This window comes from Sebastes fasciatus, chromosome 20 (assembly GCF_043250625.1).
Source record: "Sebastes fasciatus isolate fSebFas1 chromosome 20, fSebFas1.pri, whole genome shotgun sequence".
Taxonomy (NCBI): domain Eukaryota; kingdom Metazoa; phylum Chordata; class Actinopteri; order Perciformes; family Sebastidae; genus Sebastes; species Sebastes fasciatus.
The window spans coordinates 22578599-22591439 of record NC_133814.1 but is presented as its reverse complement, the minus strand read 5'-3'; the positions used below and the strand labels follow the sequence as shown (position 1 = coordinate 22591439).

Here is a 12841-nt window from a genome sequence, read left to right as displayed (position 1 = left end):
TTGATCATGAAGAAGAAGTTGAATATACACTTAGTGATATGTAAACATCAAGAACAAAAAAAGAGTCTACTTTCATTAGAAAAGTGTATTTTATTGATAGGGGTTAGAGTGGCATGAGACTTGGCACAGGAATGAATTTCAAGAAGGTGATGGAAAACACAATTACACAAAAATACATGTAAATCAGAAAAAACAAAAAAGGTAATCTTCATTGGAAAAAGCAGTGATTTTTGAAAACACATTCAGAATGGAAGGAAAAAAAAATACTCCATTTCTACAACCATTTACATATACGGAGATAAACCTGAATATTATTTACATGGCAACAGATTACAGTATGTACAAGAACTGGAAGCAAAGTGGAGCTCGCGGGAGCTTTTATTTTGGGAGAAAAACTAGAGAGTGTGTCGATGTGAACAGTTTTCCGAGAAGGCATGGGGGTGATTTGGCAGAGAAACACAGATTTAAACAGTGCCTGGAAGTCGTCCTCTAACAAAGATTGCCCCCCCCTACAGAATACAGTCGCTGCTTACAAAAGTATTCAACTCTAGTGGCTTTTTTCGTCTACATATTTTCCCCGACAAATCCAAAATATTTCTTTTAAAAAGGGAACTCCTAAACAGGACAATATGGCGTGTAAAACATAAACAGAGACGCCCGGAGTCACAACTCGGCTAAGTTACTATTACAATGTTGGTTACAGTATTTTCAGACAATCTAGAACACATCTCTGTACATCCATTAACAAACATTCATCATTCAGGCAAACAGCAGAGGTCTGTCCCTTTACAAGGCATCTAATCAGAGATGAAAACAAAGAGAGAGAGAGAGAGAGAGGGGGATTCTGGGTAAACGTTCAGGGGTCAAAGCCAGGAGGATACAGTACCAAACACCACCCAGCTAACTGTACTGAGGCCTGGCTGAGGCTACATCCACACTAATACGTTTTCGTTTTTTCTCCGTCCAGACGAGCATTTTTTTAAGGGTTGTTTCAGTCCATACTATCACGCCTGAAAACACATATCACATGACCATTCACGTACACTGTGCGGGTGTAAACAGGAAGCAGCACCAGACACGTGATTTGATGCTAAAGCGCTCGAATAATAGCTTCCCTCCTCCAGTAGTAGCATTATAAAATGCAGGATTTAACTGCAAAACAGCTGCTACCGAAGACAACAAGGTCAGCAACGCTTGTAACTCGTTATCCATGTTGAAATTAACCGCTGGCGGTCGAGGCTGATTTGTTTTCTTCCAGAAAAGGTTCACGTGATGAGGAGTGTGACGAATTAGGAAAGGACAAGTCATGACTGATACAACCCCGGAGTTTTAAAACTAAAACGGGCTCAGCAGCGCTTTCAAACGTCTCCGAAAACGCTGGATCGTTTGAACGCAACTCATAATTTACACGTTTCAAAATGAAAACGTATTAGTGTGGATGTAGCCCCAGTCTCACCGCTCTGCCACCCAGATTTAGATTAAATTATTCAGTTAGTTCACCAACAACAACAACATCAGCATTACCGCTGGTTTTGATTCAACCCTGAGAAAACAGTGGACTGCATGTTCACTTGCCGGCACACCTGCCTAAATGTGCCATTTAAGGTAATTTTTGCCCTCTAAAAACAACCGAAAACAAAAGAGGACAACTTGCATTGGGAACTTGTTGAAGGCAGCTAACATTGGCTTTAATTCTATAGAGGCACAAATGCAGGATTCAAACAGTGATTAGGTCAACATAAGACATTATATAAGGAAAGGCTTTGTAGGTTCAGTCTCGCGGTTGTGCCCTTTTCTAGCAATTTTTTTCCCCCCACAGACAAGGTGCCAGTGCTGGAGCCATTAAACCAACATCAAATATGGAACTGTTCGGAGCACTTTCGCCATCAATGAACTGGTCCTTGTCCCACTTTCAACCTGCTGATCTCGAGGCCAAGAAAAATTGATGATGGTGCTGCAATATGAGAAAAAAAAGGACAATTGTGCAGCCTCCAGATCATCAGCAAGTTGGCAAACCCTTCTACAAACTACAGGGGCTTAGAAACCACGTTCACAAAGCAGCACTGAAATAATGGAGTGATTCTGGACATGATGAATTCAGTGCTTGGACACAGACTGTTAAATCAATGCTGGCACAGCTGATCTAGGTGCATTTTGACTCTTTTGCTTACATGTTGTTGAAACATTCCTGTTTTTGTTGCTTGGTAAGTTGTGTATCTGGTTTAGAGAGACCATGTGCCTGGTTTGTAAAAAGTTCTGCTGGTTTCCACAGCCAGGCGCTGGCACCTTGTTGAGTCGAAAAGCCGCAGCGAGTCTTGTGCTGTGAGGCAGCGCTCCGGCCAGAGGAGAGAGTCTCAAGATGAAGATGTTATCCAACATCTAAACCGCCAAACTCGTCGTTCTTTCTAACCACAGACAGTCTGCCCTACTGACTCGTCCCCCTACCAAACCCTGAACTAACAAGAAGGTCAACTCTTCAAAGAGGAGGGTAAAAACTAATATAAAAACGGCTGAAGAAGAACGTCTATCGGATTCTTCTGAGGCTGGTTTCTCCCAAGTCCTCGTCAGGAGCGAGGGGGTGGTTTGTCCCCATTCAGGTCCTCTACTTTCACAGGTTGACAGGGGTCATTGGAGCATGAGCTGTTTGAGGTTGTCGTGGAGGATGGTGTCCTTGACGTCCCGGAACACCAGCCTGATGTTCTCCGTGTTGATGGCCGTGGTGAAGTGGTGGTACAGGGGCTTCTGGGTGGCGTCGCGTCGCTTGGCGCGGAAACACTCCACCATGAACGCCTGGACGTCCGGCAGGTTGTGCTCCTGCCCGGTGTACTCGGGAAAGTAGTCCTTGAGCGGAACGCTCTTCACCTTCTCCTCCAGCAGGTCCGTCTTGTTGAGGAAGAGGATGATCGAAACGTTGACGAAGACGCGGTTGTTGACGATGGTCTCGAAAATGTCCAGCGATTCACGCAGCCGGTTGGTCAGCCTGTCCTCCATCAGCACCTGTTAAAGGACAACGCAGGTGTTAAGTACAACTACTACTGCTAGTAATAGTACTGCTGTTATTGTACTAGATGTAATTCAAGTAGTAATAAAAACAAACATAGTTGCAGACAGAAATGAATGGAGCCCCAGCATTTAGTGACGCGTTTCCACCAAGCAGTCCAGTTCAGTTCAGGATGAACTAGAAGGTGGCGTTAAAACACTGCAGACAACTGATTGGTCAGAAAGAATCGTCATTAACGCGACACGGGACATCCAGCACAAACCCGTCGCTTTTAAATAGCCAAGCTACCGTCAATAGTGAATGTAATTTTTAATTAATGCAACCCAGATTTAAAAAAACAAAACGGCAGCTCGCAAAAAACCCACACCGTACACACTACGTACACTACGCCGTACACTACGCCGTACACTACGCCGTACGACTGGCGAAGTGCAGACGTTCCTATGTTTGGTTGCCGTTGAAATGATTCAGCGAGTGTCCCATTGAAGATGATGTCACGGCAGTTTCACACGCCGTTGCTATGGCGATCAGCTGAGAGTTCCCGCCCACACTGAGGGGAGACTATCAGCAGTGGAAATATGGCACAGAGAAAAGGCCCCGGTACCAAAAGAGAGTTGAGTCGAGCAGAGCTGTACCATGCAGCAGTGGAAACACGGCATTATTCTGCATGGTACATCCATCCTGTCCTTTTTTTATAAAATATGTATGTGTACAGTATGTGTATTCGTTGAAGGAATACACATACTGTACGAATTTCGTTCCAAACCGACTATTTTCTAATTCACAATAGAAAATAAAGTGATTAACAATGGGAATTTTTTTTTATACTTTGTAAATCAAAATAGATTAAAAAAGCTTTTTATTAAAAAAGAGCCGTTTCAAGATTTATTTCTGTAAAATTAAAAAAAACCTTTTTAATGGTTTTATAGAGCACAACCTGCACATGTGCACAGAATAAGAGAGTTTTATTTGAGGCAATCTACCCACGCTGTGAGATAAATCACAACAGAATACGTAGTGCGTCTATAGACACAGCAATGACGACTTATCAAAAAGTCACCAAACATTATCTGCTAGAACAAACTGATTAATGAGCCACTTATCAGCCTATCACAAGTGTGTGTGTGTGTATGAGAGAAAATGAGAGGCCGTGGCCAGCGTCGGGCACAGCGATGTGTTTTCACCTGGTCGTATTCGGAGGAGGAGACGAGGAAGAGGATGGAGGTGACCGAGTCGAAGCACTCGAACCAGCGCCTCCGCTCTGACCGCTGCCCTCCCACGTCCACCATCTTGAAGGGAACGTTCTTGATCTCAAAGTCGTACTCGTGGATGCCCTTGGTGGGTTTACGAGCCAGCAGGATGTCCTGCTGAGTGGGAAGATACTCCTGGAGGAGAGACGGAGGAACACAATGAATGAATATCTATATGTATAGAAGAAGAGGTTGTAGATGAAGAAAACTAAACCAACAAACACACAACAAACACACAACAAACACACAACAAACACACATTACAGCTGAAAGTAGAGAAAGTTTGTTTTGAATTGAATTAGTAGCCCGATGATAAGGAGATGTGTCTTTACCAAAACATTAATTCAGGTCTTTGGGTAATCTTTTGTGCAAACTTTATTTATACTATCTTGTTTTTTACTGTTTACTTATTATTATATCTCGTTTTGTGTTTAACTGATGTGTCTGTTGTTGTCCCCTTTGCTCCTGTAAATTTCCCTGCTGTGGGACTAATAAAGGATTATCTTAGCTTATGTGGTTTTCATCCAATTTCAGGCAATATTTCATTCAAACCAGGCCCGTGTGATGTAGGCTTTCAATGGTGGTAGAGAAAAGGGTTTGAATGAGTTTATGATCTGTGCAGAGATGACACATTTATGAGACCTGAGGAAATAAATCACAGCTAAGTATAAGATTACAAGGAAACACTTTTTAAAATATTTGAAAAAGCAGAGTTTTATTCATCCTGCACAAAACAAAATCAACAGAAAGGTCCATAAAAACATAAAAATCATTAGTTCATTACTGGTTTATATATCTGGTTGCATTGAGGGAAACTTCTGCTATATCAACTGGGTCATGCTAGAATATAAAGGTAATGGTGTAAGGAATGAAAGTAAGATCGGCTCCGTTATACGTTTTATTTAAAATATATGTCAATGTTGTTAAAAATATCTGTTTGTTTTTAATAATTTGGGTGAGTAAGGCGGAGAGAAAAGGATCTGCTGTTCTTAAAAGATGAGCGCACACAAGTAAACACACCAGCTACCGTGCAGCGCTTTTTGGTTCCGGCTGTAACAGCAATATATAAACTAGGATTAACTATATGTTAAAAAGTGGTTGTCACTGATGGCAACCAAAGGCCAAGAATTGGTTGCCAATTTATGAAAATGGTTGCCAATGGCAACCCTTACTGTCGGGCCCTGTTAGGCCTTTTTTGAGGAAACTGAATTTAAAGCTTTTTAAGCCTTTCTCAGAGCTGCAGGTACCCTGGTGTAACATCTACGGAGTTACTATACTGTCACATTTTCATGTCAAAGTGGTCCAGCTAAAAGGAGCTTCTTCGCCAAAATGTCAGCATCATCTTTGGCGAACGACCGTCCCCGCTGCTCGTCGGCTAACTTTAAGAAGGTCTAGACGTGTTGCAATATTAACTATAACATGTACACACATCTGATTATAACAATCGGTGCAGGCAGAAACAACTTACCGGCTCGCCAAGCTTATCCAGATTATCCAAGAAATACTTCACTGACTCACCCTGCGACAGGACAGAGGAGGGATTTCTGTTAATGCTACACAATTTATCACATTCAGACAGTTTTTTTTTTTTTTTTTAAATCAGAAACAGCACAGATTGCATGCAAAGTTTACTAACTGATATCATTGCATTTAACAGAATACATGTTGTGTTGTAAAGGTGGGACAAAATCTCTCTTTAGCTGCCACACACACACACACACACACAGACAGACACACACACACACTCAGGTAATCTGCTTGTTTTCCAAAACTGTGTGTTCGCTGAGTCTGCTGAGTAGCTGAAGCAGGATGCAAAGTATTTGGTATTGCAGTAGACACGTGTTAGTAAGTGTGTCTTTGATGTATACAGAAGTGTGGCGGCTTGCTCTGCATATATGTGTGTGTATGTGTGTGTGTGTGTGTGTGTGTGTGTGTGTGTGTGTGTGTGTGTGTGTGTGGGTAGGGGTGTTTTTTCTTCTGACGCTGTTCATGCGCAATTAGTGCAAGCCCAGACATGCGGCTGCCAAGCATTCCTTTATCTGTGTGTGTCCTCTACTCAACATAAACCAGAAACCGACTGCAAAAAGAAAATCAGATCTCCCTGGCCATCTTCCCTGTGACCCACGGTATCTCTACTATAACCACACCACGCCTTTACAGGGGCTTGTTTTGCATGCATTTTGCATTAAATGACACCGTAAACCAACGCCCTTGCTATCAAATTCTAATGTTATCAGTAGTAGTGATTGTTAAGGTTGTATTTCTGCATGTCAGCAGCGTCCGTTCAGCTCCACTGTGAGCTTCTGTGTTAACCTTTTGATCTTTTAAAAACTAACCTGACCTGAAAAACCTGTGTGTGTGTGTGTGCACGTGAGATGTGTGTGTGCAAGGCTAAGCTTACACAAGGGAGGAGTAGAATGGTGGTGGTGGTGCTACGCTAAAGCCAAAAAGAAAGAAGAGCTACTTTTTCTGTGAAGCTAACTTTCGGGCTTCAAATCTGAGGAGGATGGGCGGTTTTGAAATCGAAAACAAAAATCAGTCCGATAATAAAAAAAGGAGAAGAGAAACACGAGGAGCAATCACTCTGAGCTCTTTCTGTTCGTTATAAAACATGACAGCAACGCCCGCAGTTTACAGGAGGGTGCTGTAAAAGCAAAACTGAAACATGAGATTACATAACAATGTCAGTGTGTCATTTGAATCGAAGACACACGACATTTCATATTTAGGCATTTTATCTGTTTTAAGATCTTATCATAAGTATAAAACAAAAATCGAGTGAGAAATGATTTTACAGAGCAGCTCTGTGAACTTTGTGCGATGCAAAAGCGAGAGGATCCATGTGTGGTTTCAGTGTGTCTTTAATGATGATTAAGAGGCGAGCCTCAGGGCATGTGTGATTTGTGATGCAAATACTTTAAAAAGGGGGCCTGGTCACAACACAGTGGGTTGTATCTGCTGGCAGGAAAACAAATTAGTCCTCGCAAACAAGAGAATTTATAAGGCTACCAACTACTCAGGTTTTACTGGATGTGTTTAACGGGAGAGATGATGCCCTCAGGTTTTACACTAAATTCACATTTAGACTTAATGTCAAGGTTTTATACGATACGAAGGGCTACAGCTAATGATTATTTTTTATCTTCGATTAATTTGCTGATTATATTTTTGGTTAATCATTCAATTGTTTGACGTGTAAAAAGTCAGAAAATACTTGGAAATCTCCATCATAATATCCGGGAGCCCAAAGTGATGTCTTAAAAAAACAAAACATTTTTTATCAGAAAAAATACCCAAAAATATCAAAAATATCTATAAAATGTCACAATTTTTTTATGTTTTTGATTTTTTCATCTATCGATCAGAAATAATATTAAATAGATATAATTTTTTTTTAAATATGTAAACTTATAAACGTAAGAACAAAGCATGATTATTAAAGTATATCTATTAAATCTTTTTCTGATCAATAGATAAAAAAAATATAAAAAATATCTATAAATCGATTAGTTGTCAACTATTAAATTAATTGCCAACTATTTTGATAATCAATTAATCGGTTTGAGTAATTTTTTAAAGAAATAAAAGGTCAAAATTCTCTGATTCTAACTTCTTAAATGTGAATATTTTCTGGTTTCTTTACTCCTCTATGACGGTAAACTACATATCTTTGAGTTGTGAACAAAACAAGACATTTGAGGACGTCATCTTAGGCTTTGGGAAACTCTGATCGACATTTCTGACATTCAATAAACCAAACAACTAATCGTTTAATTGAGAAAATAATCAACAGATAAATTGAAAATGAAAATGAAAATAATCGTTAAAATGCAGCCCTAATCTAATTTATAATGATATAAAACACAGAAAGCCATCAAATATTTGTATTTGTGCTTCATAAAATATACTTAATTATTGATTTATTATCACTATCTCTATTAATATCTGTCAATGGACTAATTTGTTACTGAAAAAATAATTTTCTGTACTAATATAAATCATCAGTAACATCCCTGATGAGGTTTTGAAGGACCAGAACATGTATATAGACCAAAATTTGCAGATGATTTGTCATTTTCTTTAAGCAAAAATTACCAAAAAATATTGTTCAAGCCTCTAAAATGTGATGATTATATTAGCTTTAATATCTTTGTTTTAATTTTTATTGTTGGTTTGACAAAGCCAATAGGAAGATGTCAACTTGTGCTGTGTTTCTGATAGTTTATACACCAAAATATAAGAAAACGATGGTGAGTTGCAGCCCTATATGCACACAGGATGTATATATGTGTGTGTTTGTCCTCGTTACTGTGTAACTTGAGGTGTGACATTCTTAGTGTTTGTGCACCAATAATGCCGAGCGGGAGAGCCAGAGCTCTGTTTGTAAGCATAAAGCTGTTTAACTACAGATCAACATTCCTGCTCCGATCACTCTTATTCCCCTTTTCTGTCTGCAACACCAGCTCACACCAACGAGCCGAGTGTGTGTGAGGCACAAAACAAAACGCCATTGAGAGTTCAGTTCAGCCTTATGCAACCGACAGGGAAATGTACATTTTCTGCTTGTGTCTCATTACTGAAAGCAACTTGGAGAAGTGTGTCCTGTATTCTGTCCTCAAGCTGCTGGATAATGTTAAGAGAGTTCATCACATGACCTGACAGCTCACATAAAGTTAAAACATATCACGCAGCAGGTTGTGAAAGTAAAACAAAGCAAATTTTTAAGAGCACAGGAAGGTCCCAGTAAGGACACGTGAAGGTACCGGCAACCGCAGCTGGTATTCTGGGGTAAAACGTCAAACATGCATGCTGACAGCCAAGACATAAGGAGCGGGGAGAGGTGTAAACAGGAAGCTGAGTCAATCACATGTCTGACCGCTCAGCGGAGAGAGAGAACCAGAGCTCGAATCACAGGGAGAGAGGAAAGAAAGAGAGGATGAATTCAGAAAGAAAAACAGTTTCACTTTCTATTTCCACTCCCGCCCTTCAACTCTCTCACTCGGACTTTTAGAAAAAGCCCAGAAAACTCTTACTGGATAAGAGCAGCATAAGGTATAAAAACAGGGCCACCATTATCGTTCAGTGTGTGTGTACGTACCAGCTGAAACTCCCTACGACGATCATACGCGTTCTGTATCCCCGAGTCGTCCCACAGAGCTTTGATGGAAGACAGGTACCGCAAGAAGACGGACGTCTCCAGCAGCCCACTGGCCATCTTAGCCGACCGGGTGTCGAACGCCATCAGGCTGTCCCCGTGCTTCTGGTTGTCCGGGTCACCCCACGGGATGTGCAGCTTCTCCCGGGCGTCCACCAGCACACGTACACCTGGAGAGGAAGTGGAGATTATCTCAGTAAGAGAGGCCCGCTGTGTTAAAATCTAGCAGGCCTGAGGTGGAAGAGAGACCAGAAGAGCCGGTGAACTGCATGCCAACCAAAAATAACAGGTGTCCTACAAACCTGTTTAGTCTGACTAGAGTGATGTAGCAGCAGGGCTAACGATTAGTTTTATTGTTGATTATTTTCTCGATTAATCGATTAGTTGTTTAGTCTATAAAATGCCGATCAGTGTTTCCCAAAGCCCAAGATGACATCCTCACTTGTTTTGTCCACAACTCAAAGATATTCAGTTTAGTGTCATGGAGGAGGAAAGAAACCAGAAAATATTCACATTCAAGAAGCTGGAATCAGAGAAATTTAGACTTTTCATTCTTAAAAAATTACTCAAACTGATTAATTGATTATCAAAATAGTTGATGATTTATTTAGTAGTTGACAGCTAATCGATTAATCGCTGCAGCTTTTTTTTTTTTTTTTAAATATATATATATTTTAACAATAATACTTCATTTTTGCGTTTACAAGATAGTATATTGTTGTTTTTTAAAAACATGATTCCTTATTTAGATGAGACACAGGACTACACATGCATACAGATTATATACATACAGATTAATGTATAGCTGCAAAGATTTGTTGTAGTTACTGATTAATAGATTATTAAACAGTTGGTGATTAATTAATTAATTATAGTTGGCGACTAATCGATAATCGCTCTGAATTAGATATCTTTGAGATTGGGACTGTTGGTTCGAAAAAATAAGCATGTTGGAGAAAATGATGTGACATTTTAAAGATATTTTTTATCTATTGATCAGAAAAATATTTGACATATATATTTATATTTAATAATAATAATAATAATAATAATGTAGTCTTATGTTTACAAGTTTGCATATATATAAAAATATAATATATAATATAGAAAAAAATCGTTTTCCTTATTTACAGGTCAGTGTATGCATAACAGACACAGGACTACACATATTTTTATATACATACAGATAACTGCATAGCTGGACTGATTAGTCCATTAATTAGTTAATCAATCAACAGACAGTAATCTGTTGAACTATTTTGGTTATTATATTTCCAGATATTATTTTATCTATGGATCAATTTTTTATTAAATTTAATAATGCTTTATTCTTACATTTCCAAGTTTGCATATCTGATTTGACTTGATTATTTTAAGGCACAAGATCAACCTATATCACATATATTTGTGCAGATTTTCCAATGATCTAAATTAATTTATAAATGTTTCTGTAATAATAACTGACCACACAGCAACACCTGATCTTGCAAATAAAGCTTATAATATATATTATATAATATATATATATAAAATATATATATATTATAAATATATATTATTATTATTATATAAATATAAATATGTATATCTATATATATACATATATAAATATAAAATATATATATATATATATTTATTTATTTAAAAAAATTAAATTAAATTCTTCCAATTTGAAGCCAGTCAGAGAGGTATTACTTAATTTGACTGCATTATAAGGAGGTTTTGTTTACACTACATACTATAGTATAGTAGTGCAGAGTACTCCCTGTACATACAAAGAGTGGAAAAACAGGAACACCTTACAGAGCACACTGGTGGGTTTACCCTCCATTAGCTACATCCCTATGTGAGTTGTTGAGCAACTAAAACATGCCGATGGCTATTTGAAACTACTAGCTAGTGTATGGTTATGAAACAAACTTAAAAAGTTAAATATATTAAAGCCACACGGCTGTGAAGAGTTAAAACAGTGATATTTCAGATGAACCCTGGTGATATGGGTGTGCCAGCAGATGTAGACTGTTTATGTGTGCTGCTGAAACAGATGTGGGAACTTTTTAACATGTTTTATCGTCTTTCTGTCGTCTTTATCTCGTCTCCTGGTTGTTACTGGAGGTTACCTTTGATCACATTGCTGTAGATCGTGGCTCTGAAGTCCTCCCTGGCTCGTTGGTCGAAGTCCTGGCCGTGGATGATCCGCATCTGTTTGAGGAAAGTGGACTTGCCGCTCTCTCCGGCTCCGAGCAGCAGGATCTTCACCAGTCGCTTCACGTACGTTTTCTCCCGGCTGAGACATCGGTCGATCTCCTTGGACTTGCGGAGCTGCTCCACCTCGCCGCTGTTCAGCAGGCAGACGGGCAGACAAACTTTGAGCAAGGACCTGGTCGGCAGGAAATCCGCCATGTTCGCACAAACTTCATCGATGCTAATTTTTGATGCGCGTTCTCGCGGGGGCGCGGGCACGAGACCAAGCCCCTTCCCTTAAACTCACGGCCTATAAAAGGAGGTAGGGACACGCGTCATCAACACGTCATCTCTTTAAGGGGGATTGCACATGCGCAGTAGAATCTGGAAGGCAAGGCAAGGCAAGTTTATTTATATAGCACATTCATACACAAAGACAATTCAAAGTGCTTTATATATATATAAAAGCAAGATAAAACATAAAAACGAATAAAAGAATATAAAAGTATAGGTTAAAAGAAAAAAAATTAAAAGGATAATAAAAACAATCAAAAGACAGTAAAGTGCAGCATTTGATCAATTAAGAAAATCGTCTGAGAACAGTTTGGTCTTGAGTCTAGATTTGAAAGTGGCCATTGTTGGTGCATCTTGGATCTCATCTGGAAGTTTGTTCCACAGTTGAGCAGCTAAAAGCGGTCTCACCATGTTTTGTTCTGACCTTGGGTACTACTAATAGATTTTTTCTCAATGACCCAATGAAATTGAGCCAATCGTGGAAGGACTTGAGTAGATTCATTATTGATAATATTGACCCTGATTTTATTCTATGTCTAGAGAAGGTTTTGTTTGGTTTCCATGAAGGTAACAGTAAAATCAAAGAACATTATATTATCAATCTGATTATTCTCTTAGCTAAATTTCATATACATAAATCCAAATTTAGTAAATCTAAACCTTCATTTTTTGTATTTGAATGTATGCACCTCCTTTAATATATTTATCTAAATGTTTATTTTCCCTGGCTTTGTACTTGTAAGCTGTTTAAAAAAAATCCTTTTACAGTTTTGCACGTCTTTGTAATTGAACCTGTATGACCAGTTTGTGAAATAAAGGCAATAATAAAAAATAAAAAAAAAGACCCCAGCTTGAGTTACACTGCGCATGCGCGGTACCCCGTGACACAAGACCCGTGTCCTAGCCTCCTTCCATAGGCCTTGCCTAAACTCAGGAAGTAGTGCTGCTGACTGTTTA

General features: G+C 39.1%; 1 protein-coding gene across 1 annotated transcript; it reads right to left on the bottom strand.

Annotated features, from left to right (window-relative positions):
• Nucleotides 1–70: 70 nt before the first annotated feature.
• LOC141758600 (guanine nucleotide-binding protein subunit alpha-13-like) lies at nucleotides 71–11891 on the bottom strand. Its single transcript, XM_074620181.1, has 5 exons — nucleotides 11527–11891; nucleotides 9350–9576; nucleotides 5720–5770; nucleotides 4186–4386; nucleotides 71–2997 (listed from the first exon to the last, which is right to left on the bottom strand). Exons 1-5 carry the CDS (start codon nucleotides 11807–11809, stop codon nucleotides 2626–2628), a joined length of 1134 nt encoding a protein of 377 aa, XP_074476282.1. The 5' UTR covers nucleotides 11810–11891; the 3' UTR covers nucleotides 71–2625.
• Between the last annotated feature and the right edge of the window lie 950 nt (nucleotides 11892–12841).

What these genes read in the sequence shown, in the direction of transcription:
- LOC141758600 (XM_074620181.1), bottom strand. Translation starts at nt 11,809, where the DNA reads ATGGCGGATTTCCTGCCGACCAGGTCCTTGCTCAAAGTTTGTCTGCCC. An exon ending in CTACAGCAATGTGATCAAAG is followed by an intron (nt 9,577 to 11,526) that starts GTAACCTCCAGT and finishes CTTCCTCTCCAG; the next exon opens with GTGTACGTGTGCTGGTGGAC. An exon ending in GTCGTAGGGAGTTTCAGCTG is followed by an intron (nt 5,771 to 9,349) that starts GTACGTACACAC and finishes GTCCTGTCGCAG; the next exon opens with GGTGAGTCAGTGAAGTATTT.